The 17451-nt window shown below is 46.5% G+C and overlaps 1 protein-coding gene across 2 annotated transcripts in view; it reads left to right on the top strand.

Annotated features, from left to right (window-relative positions):
* The window catches only part of LOC120851103 (carboxy-terminal kinesin 2-like), a 63637-nt gene that overhangs the window by 21407 nt on the left and 24779 nt on the right, over nucleotides 1-17451 (top strand). Inside the window, exon 15 of one of the 2 annotated variants that reach the window (XM_042288311.1) lies at nucleotides 1460-1799. The exons of the other annotated variant lie outside the window; for it this stretch is intronic. Coding sequence (XP_042144245.1) covers nucleotides 1460-1516 — 57 coding nt within the window. The 3' untranslated portion in view covers nucleotides 1517-1799. Of the gene's footprint in view, nucleotides 1-1459; nucleotides 1800-17451 lie in introns of those variants that run through there. 2 annotated transcript variants of the gene reach the window in all.

Below are 17451 nucleotides of genomic sequence, written 5' to 3' on the forward strand. Positions count from 1 at the left end.
CCGAGACGACCAAGACGCGCAGCACTAGCTAGAGAATTTTTTATTGTTGCAACTCGCACCAGTTACGAAAATCTGGACGACCCGCGCATTTAGAATGTTCCAGGCAAAAATGTGGATGGAAATCAGGCTGGAAAGCATCACAAGTTGTCACAGGCACTTATTTAGCCAGTCTGCCTGTGAACGTCGATTTCGTCGCCATTCTTGCCCTGGACTATACTTTGTTTCACGCTATGTTGTAGCGCAGCGAAGGCTAGAAGCGCGAGCGCATAGCGTTGGCAGCTGCTCTTAAGTCACGAGAGCTTGTGCTGTCGAGATGTGCCCCAGAGCAAAGAGCTCGCGCTTGTAACCTTTCCTGCGGTACATCATAAGGTGAAACAGAGCATAGCACCGTAATCACAAAGTCGCTAAACTTGATTAAGAGACGCTGCATTCGGTGCAGAACGTAGTTTTGTTCCTGCTCTGGAGAGTGACAATAAATTTGAGGGATGTATTTTCGCCCACAAAATTGTATTTAATTACAATTGTATGTAAAATACCCACGTTTTAGTATTTAACTACACACGTCAAATACATCACCCAATTTGTGTATTTAAATACAAATGAAAAATACACCAAGTATTTGAAATACGCATTTCAAATACTTGTATTTGAAATACTGCCCATCCCTGCTGACACCAAAACGTGGTGAAGAGTGCGGTGTAGAAGGCACTTTGGCCTGACGCCCGATCCCGCCCGTCGTCGCGTAGAGGATCACGTGACATCTCGCACCACGTGATAGCCATGTTCTTGGCGTCCCGAGACCAATGTTGCCAGACGGAGCCGAAATTTCGGTTTCGATTTCTGCTCGTGTTTAACATTAGAATTAAAAATATAGATCCAATATTTCGCGAAGCAAATGATGGAGTGTTTTATTAAAGCTTTTAATACGAAATCACTGATTACGCAAACTGCTATAGGCAATATTTTTGAGGCGTTGCAAAGAACTCAAATTAGCTTCAGATAGCATCGACACAGCTGACGGATGTCGTGCCGGTTAATGAAGTTGTGTTCAGCACTGGCAGAATGAGCTGCATTGATTCCTCCAAAGTTCCTTTGCACAAAAACTTTATTTTACCTCGATTTTGACAACAAGGGTGGCCGTGAAATGAAGTTGGACATGCCGGTGTTGCTCCACCTGACGTCCGCAGTGTCACTTCTTTCCGCCACCGACATCAAAGTTTTAGTTACTGCGATGAACCTAAGCAAGTGATGAAATCGACAAAAAAAAGCTAAATCCCGTCCCTGTGAGTTAGGAGCAAACAGACACGTCGCCCATCTGCGTCAAGTTTGCGTCTACATCATGAGAGATGTAGGCGCCAGTGTTTAATGTAATTGAAGCACCGGAATGTAAAAATGAAAATATCACAAACCATGTAGAATATTTTTGTGGGATCTTACATTCTTCCTCTTCTGTTTGTAGGTGACCCAGTGCAACATTGGAACTGCACATCGGACAGTGCAGGTGCCATCTCAATAATAACCTTCGCCCTTTAACCTTTTATAATTTTCTAAACCGGGCAATGCCCTAAGAATCGTCTTTAATTTAGCACTTTGACAGGGGTCTGATGACAACGGTTGCCTTTTTGCCCCCCCCCCCCCCCCCCTCCCTTTTTTTTCCCTACAAGTGTCTTTTTTATAGTTCAGTCCAGTTATTATTTATAATATATTTTTATAGATTTTATGGAGTGTTATGTACCGTCGGGAGCAAACGTTCGCGGGGCACGAGAGTGCCAGCCGAAAAGACTGGCTACGCCTTTTCACGGCGCATTGCCGCTCTCAAGACTCGCGCTTTGTGCATGCGCTTCCTTTCTTGTTCGCGGTCATGTTTTTTCGCTCGCTTCCGTTCGACACCCACGAGATAGCAGGGACTGGCGCAAGGTGCTGCGAAATGTTATCTGTAGCATATGCGCGAGCTCCGTCACCCATCACGATGGCTGTCATAACGGCACCTTGCGCCGCCCCGGTTATCTCGTGCACGTCGGGCGGAAGCGATTTCGAGCCCGAACGGAAGCACATTCTCGAAGCGTGGACAGATTAGTGTTTTTTTGTTCTTTTTTTTATGTTTTTATTTATTTCTCGTGAGACCTGTAGACACCTGCAAAATTATTACCCTCTTTCTTTTGAGAAAGTGTATGGGGCAAGAAAGTTCAGAAAAATGCTCATTGCATTGCCATGGGATATGCTTCCCAGAAAGACTATCCCAAGATATTACAACCTTGATAAAACTGTCTTAACAGGGGTCGGATTACAACGGTTGAATTTTTGCACCCCCCCCCTTCTCTTTTCTACAAGTGTCCATATTGTTTTAGTCTAGTGCATGAATATATTAAGTTATTATTTATAGTATATTTTTATCGATTTTATGAGGTGTTATGTACTGCAACCTCATGTACATACTCATTGTGTCGGGATTTTATCAAGTACCGATTTTATTTGGCTTGGTGACATTCTCAGTTTTACAAAACTAGTCTTGAGCTCTTTTTTTTTTTTCTGCAGACACATCTTGGACAGATTAGTGGTTTTGTTTTTTGTTTTTTATTGATCGTGAGACCTGTAGACACATGCAAAATTATTACCCTCTTTGTTTTGAGAAAGTGTATGGGGCAAGAAAGTTCAGAAAAATGCTCATTGCATTGCCATGGGATATGCTTCCCAGAAAGACTATCCCAAGATATTACAACCTTGATAAAACTGTCTTAACAGGGGTCGGATTACAACGGTTGAATTTTTGCACCCCCCCCCTTCTCTTTTCTACAAGTGTCCATATTGTTTTAGTCTAGTGCATGAATATATTAAGTTATTATTTATAGTATATTTTTATCGATTTTATGAGGTGTTATGTACTGCAACCTCATGTACATACTCATTGTGTCGGGATTTTATCAAGTACCGATTTTATTTGGCTTGGTGACATTCTCAGTTTTACAAAACTAGTCTTGAGCTCTTTTTTTTTTTTCTGCAGACACATCTTGGACAGATTAGTGGTTTTGTTTTTTGTTTTTTATTGATCGTGAGACCTGTAGACACATGCAAAATTATTACCCTCTTGCTTTTTGAGAAAGTGTATGGAGCAAGAAAGTAGAAGTGCTTCCCAGATAGACTATCCCAATATATTATAACCTTGATAAAACTGTTCTATTGCAGCCAACTGACACTGTCAGTATAGATATGTAGATGTTTTCCCCCACAATTTGTGTGACCAAGTTCAAAACCATTCGTGTTTATGTATCGTCTAATAAACAATATGCATAAACTCTTTTTTCTGTATGTGATGCACCCAGCTTGTGGAACTAACAGATGCTACTTCCTAAGGCTGAATACGCTAACCACATATTTACCTTTTTGAATGGAGTATGTAGCGGTAAATACCAACCACAAAAAGAATAAACGATATGCGAAACTACTTAGCGGTCGCTGAGTTGTGCGTGTTCATCTTGGTAGCGCGAACGTGGACGAAGGCCTAGGCTGGCATGCCTTTCAACTTTAGGGCACTTTCAATTCTTTTTATGACTAGAAGAATCTCAGGGACAGATGCAGGAATTTCCAGAGGGGGGGTCAGGTGTCGGTCAGCGTACCACACGTTTAGGACGCCCCCCCCCCCCCCCCCCCCCCCCGCTCCGCCGTTTCCACGTCCTAAATTTTTACGCATGCAGAAATCAAGAGGGGGGTCAAGACATCCGGACCCCCCCTGTAAATCCGCCCCTGATCATGATGTCATACTATTTAGCGGTAGACTGCTCCACGCCAATACATTCGACTCCAGGTTACTTGATTTCTTCTAGCAGTTACTGGCGACACTTTCAGTTGGTGGAAAGTTCAGTTCTTGTTATACAAACTACCCTAAGCAATATTTTTCTGGCGTTGCAAAGAACTAATTGGTGTCAGATAGCATCGCCCTCGAGCACAGCTGACGGATGTCGCGCCGGTTAATGAAGATTTCTTCAACATTGGCAGAATGACTGCAATGATTTCTCAACCCCCCCCCCCCCCCCCCCCCCCCGAGTTCCTTTGCACTAAAAAAATTGTTTAACCTGAGAGTCGACAAAATAAAAAAGGTGACCTTGAAATAAAACTGGCATCGCCGGTGTTGCTCCACTCGACGTCCACAGTGACTTTTTTTTACGCCGCCGATATCGAAGTTTTAGCCACTGCGACGAGCTTAAGCAATGATTTGACCACTTAATCTGTAAAAGCTGGAGTGGTCAAGTCTTTATTGATGAAAACCACGCAGAATTTATATACTCGTTGGATTAATCTTTATATAAAAAATGACATAGATTATAGAGTACTGGGTATGAAGATTTCATAAAAAGACAACTAGAACTTCGTTTTGCAGATGAACATAAAGTAGATAAATAAAAAGGTGAAGTGACTGTTTTTTTCATCAAATCTCAATATTTAAATGCTTGCGCCAAAAAGTTTGGAATATATGTTTTTAGGTCGGATTATAAACTAAATCGTCTGACTTCGTTTCGGTCCGGTCAAAAAGTGTCACGAGGCACATCGGGACCTGTCAGTTCCGTTGCAAGAAAGGGTCGTTTATGGAATACCGCTGGCTTGTAAACGTTAGATTAGCAGAGCATAAAATATTTAAATGTAAAAACATAGTATATAGGAGGCTGTGGTAAAAATAAACGCTTTAAAACTCGGAAATATCCAAACATTTTGGATACTAAAAAAATTGTACGGCAGGTTGGTCAAAAACTAAAGTTTTACACAGAGCCTAATGATATCAAGACGGTCGTAAGAGCAACAATAAGAATAAAAAATATATAAAATTGTATCTCCTAAGCTTCGGGTCTTTTTAAGTTTTTTTTTTTTTTTTTTTACGTGCATTGTGAGCAAAGTGACCAGATAATTTTTTTTAAGTCTTTTTTATTTATTTATTTGTTGCAATGTGAAAGAAGGGCTTGAAGGCTTATTATGTTTCAAAGTATGTTTCTGGAAGAGAAGTTGGTGATGATTCCATCGAGAATTGGGACACTTCTAAGAGGTCATTAGGTGGGTGATCCATATCTATCAAGGACTGTGAACGAAGTGCATCTCCGGAAGAGTAGGTGTTGGTAGCTATCGGGGGTACATAAGGACTCACTCCTTATGTACCCCTGATATAATAAACGATTTAGCTGCGCTTGAGATTTCTGCTGTACCTTTTTTCTTCGACTTACAGCTTTTCTATTTTTTCCCTCACCACAGTCTCGTGTTTTAAACAATGATTTATTTGTTTTGTTTTTGCCGAGACTTTTGCTCCCATGGGCCCACATGTGTGAAAGTACACAACGGCTACCTTTTTCCACCCACTGAAAAGTACGGCGAAACAGACTAAGTAGGCGCCTGGTCTCGCCACACCACTGTCGCCTTCAGGACGATAAAGTCAGTCTGCTATGGTCAGGGTCACCATGGGAAGGAAGCGTTCTCGCAGGACACGATATTACATGCAAGATCATTACCACCAGGAAATCTGGTAGTAGACGAAGCTCATGTTGGTGTGTTTAGAAGTTTTATAAGACAATTATTTTGACCAGAAACCGAAACAAAACTACAAGGGAGATATCCGAAGCGTTTTTCATAACGAAGTACGTTGAAGGCACGTGTGTCAGCGCTCCATCGGTAGCCCTGTTTGACTCGGGCGGCGGAGAAAAGCTCACCACAAAACCGGCAGGTGGGGAGAAAAGCTCACCGGCCTTTGTGCGGATGCGTAGAAAAGCTCGCCAATTTGTTCTTTCTTAGCTTAGCGGATTCTGCATCGTGCGTGGCAATTTAACACAATTAGCTAGAGTTCGTCACTTCTTTAAAAATAATTCCCCTCTTTTTTGTAATATTCTTTAAGTTCATTGAGCATATTTACTAATTCCCCTGACATTAGTAATCACCCCTTTCGTATATTAATGACGCTGCAGTATAAAATCAGAATATCGGATACCCGTAAAGGGGTATCCACACGAAGGAGAACTCCGCGGACGGATGTCTTGACGTCGACAACCCGGGAAATTCCGTCCCCGGCTCCGCCGCGTGCACCTGCGGAGCTTTCGTGCTGACAGCACGAAGCCTCCGCGCCTCCGCCGCGGAGGAGAACGGCGGCGCGAGGCGTCAAAAAGGAATGACGTATGTCTCAAGTGATGCGCGCTCCGCGAAGGAAAGAAGCGGATTTCTCCTTCGTCTGGATGCCCTATAAAAAGGACAACAATTTATTGACAGCTTGACAGTGCGCCATCGGTACCTTTGTCCGTTAAAGAGCTTGTTTTTTTGCGAGCTAATATGAATAGCGGTGTGGTGAACCGTTTCAGCTCGAAAGATTGTGTGGTGCCTGATAGATGAGTAGGTGTTTCTTGATGTAATAGGTGTCGGCTACGCTGTTTCCTTTGTTATTTCACTAATAAAACTTTAGTTGCGAGAACAGCGTCGTCCAGTCGTATTTGTTGTCCTCACTTCGTCTTCGTCATTTGAGTGGTTTTCATCATGTATAATGTTTACCAACTCGCCCAATTCCCTACCTTACAGAAGACTAGTTCTTATATAGATCACGGGTAACAACGGTGACAGTGTGCAGCTCTGGAGGTCATGGGTGGCTCGCCGTAGAAGGGCACTATCGCACAAAGGCAACGTGTGGAAACACCAGCCGAACGGCAAGAAAAGTGCATGTTCGTGGAAGAGGAGCCTCGATATCCCATTGATTGTTTTCCTGTTTTCAAAGGTTGACAAATGCTTCAAAGAGAATTTCAGGCACCGCGTTGTTGTGCATGCACTTCAGAATGTTTCGCATTTACAGTTTTGCTTTTTAGGTTTTAGGCACACATTATTAAATTTTCGAACACTTTTTTGTTCTTCAAGTTCGTAAATTTTTCAGTTAGGCTTTTGTTGCCTAGAGAGTAAAGTATCAAAAACACTCGCCCGCAATAATTAATTTGGGAGCAATATAGCCAATAAGCTTAACAAATAATACAAAAAGAACATTTTCTTTTTTTCAAAGCTGACGACTTTTAATAATAATAAATTGATATAAGTTACGCATGATCCAATAGTCCCCACATTAAAAAACAATCGGTGAGCTTTTCTCCGCCGGTTTTGCGGTGAGCTTTTTTCGGTGCACAAAAAAAGTCGACGAACACAATTAGTGCGTTTTGTTTTCAGCACTGCTTGATCGGCCCTATCAGCTCGTAGCGTAGGCTGCACTGTGGCTTCATGTAAAACCTAGTATTCGCGACTCCAGCGAAATCGACGCCGCGTAGGGGCAGCGCCGAGAAGCTCGGGAGAGGAGGTCATTTCGACTCTGTCGTCTGCTATCGCTGCTTGGTTCTCGTATGCAGCATAGAAACAAACATCGTTTCCAGTAATTATTTTTATGCTTCCGACGTCTCATTCCTACACACTGACTATAGAAAAAAGTTTCTATCGTCGAAAAATAGCTTTGCTTTCAAATGTAACACTGATTTTACGCTGCAGTGCAGGAATTTGTGGCGGTCCGCGTGCTGAACGACGAAAACTTCCTCCTTTCGTCCGCCATTTTGCCTGAGCAGCATGCCCTCTTTAGTTTGCTGGAGTTGCAGCAAGCAAACGTATGCACATGATGAATCGGACATTAGCATCATGCACATGCTATATATCTTTGATGGCGTACGTGCGGTCCTGTATCTCTACTGAGTGATGCACGTTAAATACCCCAGGCTAGCATTGGTGCCGCACTGTCAAAATTGCTCCTCTACAGCGTAGACCAATGTCGCCGCTCCTCAAAGGCAGGCCCTTACGCTGTATAAACACGAACGTCCATTTCTTGTGTGATGGCGTGCTATTAAACGTTTTTCTTCTCTTGCTAAATATGTGAAATATTATAGACACATTATTTGATAAATGTACTTGTATATTATTTCTATAGTTCATTTTTCCTTCTTTTTCTTGACTCAGCTACTGGCATGCAATGTGTTTTGAATCGAATATGTAAACTTTAAAAGGGTTAGCGTTTTATAACAAATATTTAGGAAAACGTTGTCGTTGTTTTAGAGCGCAGCTCTTAGGGGCCCGTTCCCGGCTTGAGCGGCGTCGCCGTCGGCGTCAGCGTAATCAAGGTCATCCCAAGGTCACGTGACCCCCAAAGTCACGTGACCCCCCCCCCCGAAGTCACGTGACACCCCAAGGTCACGTGACCTCGGGGTGTCACGTGACTTCGGGGGGGCATCGTCATCGTCATCATCACAGATGACGTCATCGGAGTTCGCATCGTCATCGTCACTGTTGACGTCATCAGTGACGTCACTGATGACATCATAGGCATGGTCACGTGACCCCCCCCCCCAGGTCACTTCACCCCCCAGTACCCTTCCCTCCTCCTCCTCAAGAGCTGTGCTCTAATTCGGTGTTACAGGGAGTTGTAAACGGCTTTCACTTTTTTTGTTTCTTTTTTTCTCCATGTCCAATCTGCAGCAAGCACAGACAATCGGCTAACCCTTGAAGAGCAAGAAAACTATGCCTCAAAATTTGCCTGGGACCTTCTTGTCCGGGTTTGCGCTTGGGACCTAACGGTCCCAAGCGCAAACCCGGACAAATTGGCAACTCACCTAACGGTTAGTTGCCAATTTGACTGAGGCCATTTTGTCCGGGACAATTTTGGCCGACACCATTTAGTACAGATCCCCTTCTTTCCTTGCCTCTTCAACCTTTAGTTGCTTCAAGATTTTCACACCCGGTCTCAGGTGTTTTAAGAAAATGGCAAACGTATGCCCTGGTTGCACCTGCGCTCCCAGCTGTCATTCAGCTAAGGGTCGTTGACATCTCCCAACTGTCATTGACAGTTGGGAGATGTCTCCCAACTGTCAAAATAAAAATAAAAACAGCGACAAAAATTAAGCAACGCACTAAAATTTTCAAATGTTCCCCACTCGCACTACAGTGCCAGAGGCATAAGCCGAACGGCCAAAGAAACGAGTCGTAACTTGCCGATAGAGTCGGAGTCCCAATGCTGCCAGAAGCCTGGAGTCGTCGGCCTGAGAAGGGGGTCGTCTTGGTGTTCAAACTGTTCGTCCGACGACACTACAGACGGCAGACTGAGCAGAGCAAACGCCTCTAAAAAGCGCGCTAGCCAGTCCACACATCTCCGATTTGGGAACAAATGAGAAAAACGAGGATAGCTCGGCAATACCCAGTATCCCGGCGGCGCCATCGCGTGCCAAGTCGGCATTCGCGACTCAGCCTTCGTCTGCGAGGTCAACGCCACAAAACTGTGCCCGAAGATGAAAAATAACTAGGGTTCGGAGTCTTCGGTTTAAACCAAAAAAAGCCGATAAAAGTACGCCGAATTCATTCTCGGAAATTCGGTTTTAACCGAAAAAGGTCAGTTTTTGGTTCGGCATTTCGATTTAAACCGAGTACAGGGAATCCATTTTTTAAAATTCAGTTTTGACCGGAAAAGGTCACTTTAACCTTCCAGTCGTACCGCAGAGCCGTGGCGAAAAAGTGGAACGACAGTGTCTATCGAAACGTGTCCGAATGTATGGGATACACGGATGCCATCACGACGTTTTGGTTTAATGTGCGCATCATCGATCGGAACGTGAAGTCCGAAGTTCCCCATGACTTCGCCATGTACGAGCGTGTTTTCAAACTTCTTGTAAGGAAGACTTGCATGATGCAAGCTCTGCATGTTGTGTTGTCATTCAAAACGTCACACCGTGTCTCTTTTAGCGGTCACAATTGGTTGATTGGCCGATTTTGACTCAGGCAGGGCTTCATCTCCCCAGCCTGCCAGTGTCCAGTGTTAGTGTTGAGAGTGCATTCTCGAAGCACATGGTCATATTAACAGGAAAGAAAGAGTCCGGATCAACGAGGAGAACCTAGGAAAGTGCATGTCTGTGTACTATAATAAGATTACGTGATCCTGATATACAGGTGAAGTTTCGTGTATTTTGGGCATAGGCTTCATATCTGAAATGTTTGTACTTCTGTGTTGTTGTTGTTGTTGTTTTTTTTTTTGATGCGTTTACAGTTGCACGCATTTTCCAAATAAAGTATCCATTTCTTTTACAATGCATCTGTGCCGTTATTCTTTGAGTGATCACAAATATCAGAGCTACAAGGATCATCTGATCCGGTGTCCGTCGATGTTTATTTTATATTCACCGAAAAAAGCCCATAAACTTTTGCGGGCATAAATATACGCCGAAAAAACCCAGAAATTGAATTTTAAAATAAACACCGAAAAAAGTACGCCCAATTATGAAAAAATAGAAACCGAAAACGCGGAACCCTAAACATAACCCACGTCAAACCCGTTGGGGACCAAGAAAGGAAAACGACGGGAAGAACGGAGATTAAAAGCGGCAGCACACTCCACTCTCCCTTGGAGTTCCTGTATATCGCTACCTACGGGGTGCATATCGAGGGACTCTACTCTCCCTGACCGTACCGACACTTAAAGTGGTCCGAAAAGAAAATCATCAAAAGAAAGAGAGAAAAAAAAATAAAGAAGAAACGCCCAGTACCGCGAATTCGCGACATACCGAATACACGCCGCACCCTGGTTTACGCGTAGAGCTTCACAGCAATAGTAAACTTGAGGAAGAAAACGAGAAAGGACGTTTTCTTCCTCAAGTTTACTATCCATACCAACCCGCTCGTTCTGTCCCTTCACAGCGAGTTTCGGTTCAAAAATGCTTCCTGCAGGTGGCAAGTTCGAAACGGGGGCCAGAGTTGCGCGTCTGTTTTCCACGTGCCGCCGCGCCGCTATTCGCCGAGATCCGATCACGTGAGGAGCCGGATCAAGTGCCGTGCAGGAAAGTAGACGTTGCACGCGCCCCGCCGTAAGTACGTACCCTGCTTTTGAGCACGCAGCGCGCCTCGACGCGCGGCGGCGCTATTCGCCGAATTCAGTAACGTGAGGAGCAGGATCAACGTGCGGTGCAGGAAAGACGGCGCTACGGAGATGAACGCGCAACTCTAAAACACGCTTAGAGTGCCTTCATACACACGCGTTTTCGCTTGAGTGGTGATATCTCAGCCATTTTTCCGCCCAATCGTTTTTTTACGCATTTTGAAGTGCGCGCAATCCGGTGTCACTCAGCTCGAGCGCGTAGCTCTGGCTAAAGCCTAGTTCACATGCAGCGGTTTTGGCCCTAGAGCGGCGCGATTTCTGCCGTCGCGGCGCTCTGGCCAGCACCAGCAATTAAGCGGCACGAGCGCCGCGACGGCAGAAATCGCGCCGCTTTATGGCCAAAATCGCTGCATGTGAAACACGCTTAATGCATAAACGCGATTTTACCGCCCAAGTCACGCACCTAGTGCGCGAGAGCGTCACGCGCTTGCACACTCAGGGCAACAATGGATGTCTTCACCCTGAGACAGACATACATGTAGGCACCCTAAACACACTGGCATTCTGGCGCCATCTATGCGGTGACCCTGGAACTGCATTTCACAAGAGCGAAGGTTTTGCGGGATTTCGGAGGTCAAACGTGCGTAATACCTATCAGCCAACACGCGGCCCTGACGTCACGCAGCTGCGGTGGCACTGTCGACGGCACTGCGCATGCGCAGACGCTTCACTTCATGCGAATTCGGTTTCTGCGCATGCGCAGTGTCCACACCTGCTGAGGGCAAATGCGGGCTTGTTTGCAAACAGCGTGTCGGCCTATAAGAAAGGCTCGTTTATAACGTTGACAAAAGTTTTTCGAGCCAAGAAAGAAAGGATAATGCGCGAGAGAAATAGAAAACAAATTACACCATCTTCTCGAGGGGAACCATGGGGTGATGCGGAGCATCGCGGATCGTTATTAACGGTGTTAACACGCGGCTTCCCGTTCTCGACGGTTGGGTTGCGCCGCTCGCTTCGTACGTTTACGTTGAACTTCACGGTCCCGAACCTCAGGTTCTGCTGCCCGACGTTCACGAACCAACGCGGCTTCCCGTTCTTGAAGGTCGGGTTCCGCCGCTCCCTTCGTACGTTTACGTTGAACTTCACGGTCCCGAACCTCAGGTTCTGCTGCTCGACGTTCTCGAACCGCCGCTGCTTCACGTTGTCGTAGCTCAGCATCCGCCGCTCGACGTTGACGAATGGACGCCGCTTCTCGTGAACTGAACGCTCGCAGCGCGCTACCGCTGCTTATATTCACACTTGAAGGAGAGGAGACTAGAGGAGGAGAGTTGCGCATGGGCGCGCGGTGTGAGTAGAAGCGAACGCACGCGAAGTGCACGCAGCTGGTAGAGAGAGAGAGAGCGGAGAGAGTAACGCGCAGCTGTTGGAGAGAGTACTTAATGGACCTTTTCCGAGAAGCGTTCTGCGCACGCGCGAGCGCCCGATGCCAAGCGGCGGAAGTCGGAACGAAAAATCGAGGAAATTCGGAATGAGCCTGTGGATAAGCGAGTAGAACAGGTAATTGCAGCATATATATAATTGGGTTACACAAAAAAAGAAAGTGGACGGAAGGAAAAACACAACGATTAGGTGGACGCCACGGATGCCCATCTTTAAAGAGGCACTGACAGGGTATTTATGCTCGCCGAGGTTTTTAGTTGTACGTGACATATGAGAGCTCAACTACCCAGAACAGAATTTGCGGCTCGAAATTCGGTTTCTTTCCGCCCGTAAACCGCCGATCAAGAATTGGCCGGTTCGAGTCTCGCTCACTCTCTTTTTCGCGGTCACGGGCCGTTTTCTAAGGTATCGATGCGACCACCAAATTTAATCAAAGTCGTGGGTCACTGAAGGCACACACTCAATATTAAAAATAGAAAAAAAATATGATACCCATTTTTTGTGGCTTCTAAAAAGCTGTAAATAAGTTGATTGAAAAAAAAAAAGTTCCACAGACAACCGGAAGCATTCTGTGCGTTCGTCGTTTCGCGTATCGTGGGACTCGCGGGGACGGCGATGGCAGCGGACGAAGGGCCTGGGACCTCTATTTCAGAACTGACGTTCGCGGTACCGGCGATTTCTGTCTACCGTTAAAAGAGAAATTTGGGACTGATCAAAAGAATTGGTATTCATCCCGTACAACACGCCCGGCCACCAAGCCGATTTGCACGAAGACGTCGCCGAGCCGTCGCTCCCTTCTCGTGGCTGAAGACAACGCTCGCGCAAACGTCAAGCACGACGTGTCTACTTCGAGTTGAATATGCACGCGTACGATTTCTTTACTAGGTGCGAATGTCCCCAAAGCGTGGTGCTTCCCGACTTCGACCCGGGAGTGCTTTTGCTATAGAAAAATCGACAGCAAACTTTCCAACTTACAGTTTACCGGCTGAATTATTACTAAGGAAAGAGATCCACCAGAAACGCGATGCCCTAGTAGCTCAGTGAGAAAGTCGTCCGCTTTACACGCGGTAGGACCGGGTTCGATCCACCGTGAATTTTTTTTTTTTTTTCAAACATTTTTTTATGTTTACATATCTTTTTTTTTTTTTTTTTTTTACAATCATCACTGAAGAAACAAAAAAAAAAAATAACAAACAAATGTTGTGGACGATACTTCGCTGAATTAAACGGTATGGGATTTCCGTTTCGACACCTGCGAACTCAATGTAATCACTTTCTGCAAAATGCAAGGAGCATATAACTCAGGTAGCGTCCGCTTTCCGAGGTGCCCGTAAATGTTCTACAGGAATTGCAGCCAGTCATTGGTCCCGATCCCGTTGATCTTTCGGAAACTCTGTCGCACAATGCCACTTTTTTTCGGACGCAGGACATGTGAGCCAGCTCTTCACGCAACATCTTGGGTTTATTATTTTCGGAGCCGATCATGGAAATTCACCACGGGCACTCACTACTCATTTTCAACTCCTCAATGTACAAAACAACTCATCTTGGAGTACAGAACAACGAGCGGAACAAACATAACTGCAAAAGAATCGCACGGCAAGCAGTTCCCGCACGCCGCATCGCACGCCGCTAGTCGTGTCGTCTGCTACCGGAGAGGAGAAAAAAAAAAAAGGCAAGGTCGGGTGTAGCCACGTGACTTCCGCCAGTCACTCTCTTCTCTCCATCACTCTCCACTTCTCCGACCTCCGTCGGGTTTCGGTTTCGGTTTCGAGCAGTTGCGTCTTTTGGCTTTATTAAAGAAATACGCTACTCTGTTGCAAAATATTAATTGGGTAGTCCTCCGACACCATAATAAAGCGCCTGGCAAAAAATAAAAACAATTTTTTGGGGGGTGTCTCGCGTTGGGCACGCGACGCAGCTCGGAGAGCGAAGAAGCTGGTAGCGTAGCTCCCGATATCGATTGGTAGCGCAGGTAGGTCACTTCCTCGATTTTTTGTTCGTGCAGCCACCGCCTGGTGCCGTCGGTATGTGGAAAAGGTCCATTGGACATTCATATTAAAAATAGCGCAAAAGAGACGGGACAAAAAGACGAAGAAGCACACAGGACAAAGCGTTTGTCCTGTGTGCTTCTTCGTCTTTTTGTCCCGTCTCTTTTGCGCTATTTTTAATATGAATGTCCACTACCAACTTGCCCAGCAGACCAAGCTTTTACAGTCCATTGGACTGTTGCGATGGCAGGGTTGTGCGGTCCAATAGACAAGGACCGCACATCCATGTCAACGTAAACAAAAGTCTCGTTAAAAAAAAAAGTGAAAGCCGTTTACAACTCCCTGTAACGCCGAATTGGAGCGCAGCTCTTGAGGAGGAGGAGGGAAGGGTACTGAGGGGAGGGTAGACCCCTCCTCCTCCTTCTCCTCCTCCTCCCCTCATTCTTTAAAGGGTAACTGCAAAGGAAAAAAAGTTTTTTTTTAAATAGCCTAATTGGGACAAGCATGTCAAAAAACAATTTTTCCGCGAGAAAAAACATTTTTTACAGCAATATTTATTGCGTGAGACTCATTTTAGTTTGCGGCTATTTCGTCCGTTTTAAATCGCGCGCCACGAAGTTGTGATTGTGTGACGTCAATCCCAAAAGGTTCTCATTGGCTAAGTGTTTGATTGACAGCTTAGATCTTGGTTGTTAAACCTTTGTTATATGTTGCAATTTCCTTTTGAGCGGCATATTTTTACGTTTAAAGAATAACCCATGTGATGAGAGTTATTATTCTTTACAAAAGGTTTACAAGACGGGCACTTCCGTTTGGATTCATACAAACAAAAGCTTCGCCATTCTTTCATGGCCGCCGAAGTCTCTGCTCCCGCCGTCTCGCCTACCTCGACTAATCGTTTCGCCGAAGTGATCAGTGTTTCGTCGTTTCGTGCTGACCCAGGTGCTTGAGTGAGACTTCTTGAAGTGAAGTAGTGTGTGTTTAGCAGCTGTCGCAGGTGTTAGTGATAGGAAGCGACGCGGGGTTTTGGCTTTCATAGCGCGGTTCTTTCGTTTTCATCTTTGCTTGCTTAGCGCGGTTTTTTTTTTGTTTTGTTTTTTTGTTTTGCTTGTTTGCGCCTGCAAATGCTGACTTTTTGGAGATGTCAGATGCGTGATCCCTACAGTGAGCCTTCCAGCAGCCACGTCGCCCCGAAAGGAATGCCATGTGGCTGGAGGCAATCGGGCGTTCGCGTAGCGACCAACGTGTCTAGTTAGTAGTTACGTTCTCGTCATATCGCCGATATCGCTCTGGAGGCCGTCGAAATTCGCCCCGTGTGCACCTAACGTCCGCGACTAGACAGAAAATAAAAAAGCACTAAGTCCACTACGTAAAAATGGTCTCAGTTCATGCATATGTAGGCAGGTACCAAATCGTGACCCAAATTTATTCACACCGCACGATGCAACACGTCGCTGTGCAAACGCAGTCCAACACGAAGCATAAAAACGGCAGATTTAGGACAACGATTCGGAGTCCATTGTTCAATTAAAACGACGTAATTTTGTTGAAAACGCCCGCAGCTTTTTACTCACGGTATGCGTCGGGAAACTTCCACATTTTGAAACAGAACGAGGCAGATTTACTTTTAAAAACGCTCCCAGCGTCCTCCCGGACCAGTTTGACTGGATCAGCTGACGACGATTAACTGGTTGAACGTCAACCCCACAACAACCAATTTGCGCTCCGTGTTAGCACCGCATTACACACACCACGAACGTTTCAGCTCTGTCGCATCGCCGTATTGCACCAAACAGAACGAGATCGCCGAAACCAACGCAGCGCTGTCGTGAACCTTGGCTTGTGGTTGCGCACTCGTGGATTCTGCGACTCCCTTCGCTTTCAAAGCGCACACGACGATACGAACGATACTTTCCGTCTTCCGGGAACATCACACGGTCACTTCTCCGGTCACGTCTTCGCTACATGTGCTCGCAAACCGCGTCAAACCAAAACAATACCACAATACCGCGGCCTGGCGTAGTTGCCAGATCTTGCCGGAAGTCGAGACGCTGCGTCGTTCAACTCCGCAACGTCCGCAACGCAAGGAGAGTGAGGGGCGGGGCGTACTCCTCTTCCGCGGGGGTCGAAAGAGCGGGAGTTTCAAATGTGGAGAGGTTCTGACTCTACTAAATTACGTCCTGTGGCGTAAATATTGATAAAAAAATAATTTTTTTTCGCGGAACATTTGTTTTGTGACATGCTTGTCTCAATTAGGCTGTTTAAAAAAAAACTTTTTTTTCTTTGCAGTTACCCTTTAATATGCTCCGGGGGGGTCACCTGACCTCGGGGGGAGGGGGTCACGTGACCTCGGGGAGGGGGGCCACGTTACCTGGGGGGCCACGTGATCTCGGGGGTCACGTGCCCTGGGGGGGTCACGTGACCTTGGGGGCCACGTGACCTTGGGAGAGATCACGAGACCTTGGGGGTCACGAGACCTTGGGGTCACGTGACCTACGGGGTCACGTGACCTACGGGGTCACGTGACCTCCCCGGTCACGTGACCTTGTGGTGACCTTGGGGGGTCACGTGTCCTGGGGGTCACGTGACCTTGGGGTGACCTTGGTTACGCTGACGGCGACGCCGACGCCGCTCAAGCCGGAAACGGGCCGAGAGCTCGTCAAGCCGCCTAGTGCGGCTTTTTTTCTCGGCTCCGCCATTACCTGTAATGGAAATAAAGCTATTATTATTATAATGGTACGTTTACACTTGCGGATCCGCCAGCGGATCCGCCCAGCTTTTGCCGCTGGGGCGAAACGCTCGGCGGAAAACGCGGCGGCGAGCCGTTTAGGTCCGGGATCTATTTCTGCCGCCGAACGAGGCGTTTCGCTGACTGGATGTGACATTCTTGCGCAGCGCGACGCTGCCTACGTCACGAGTACGCGTTCTTCCGGGAACAGCAACGCCCGGGAGAGAGAGAGCCGAGGCGGGAACTCTCGCGCCTTCTCGTCATATTTGACGAGACGTTACGGGAACCGCTGCCGCAGCCGGCGCTGCCGCCACTGCTCGAAGGAAATAGATGTAAACACAACCAGCTCGTCGCCGCCGCCGCCGGGAGCGGATCCGCTCCCGCGGCAGCGGATTTCTTTCCAGGTGTAAACGTACCATAAGAGCTGCGCTCTAAAAAAATCTCGGACAACA

Source organism: Ixodes scapularis, unplaced genomic scaffold (genome assembly GCF_016920785.2).
Source record: "Ixodes scapularis isolate PalLabHiFi unplaced genomic scaffold, ASM1692078v2 ptg001708l_1___fragment_3__unscaffolded, whole genome shotgun sequence".
In the NCBI taxonomy this organism is placed as follows: domain Eukaryota; kingdom Metazoa; phylum Arthropoda; class Arachnida; order Ixodida; family Ixodidae; genus Ixodes; species Ixodes scapularis.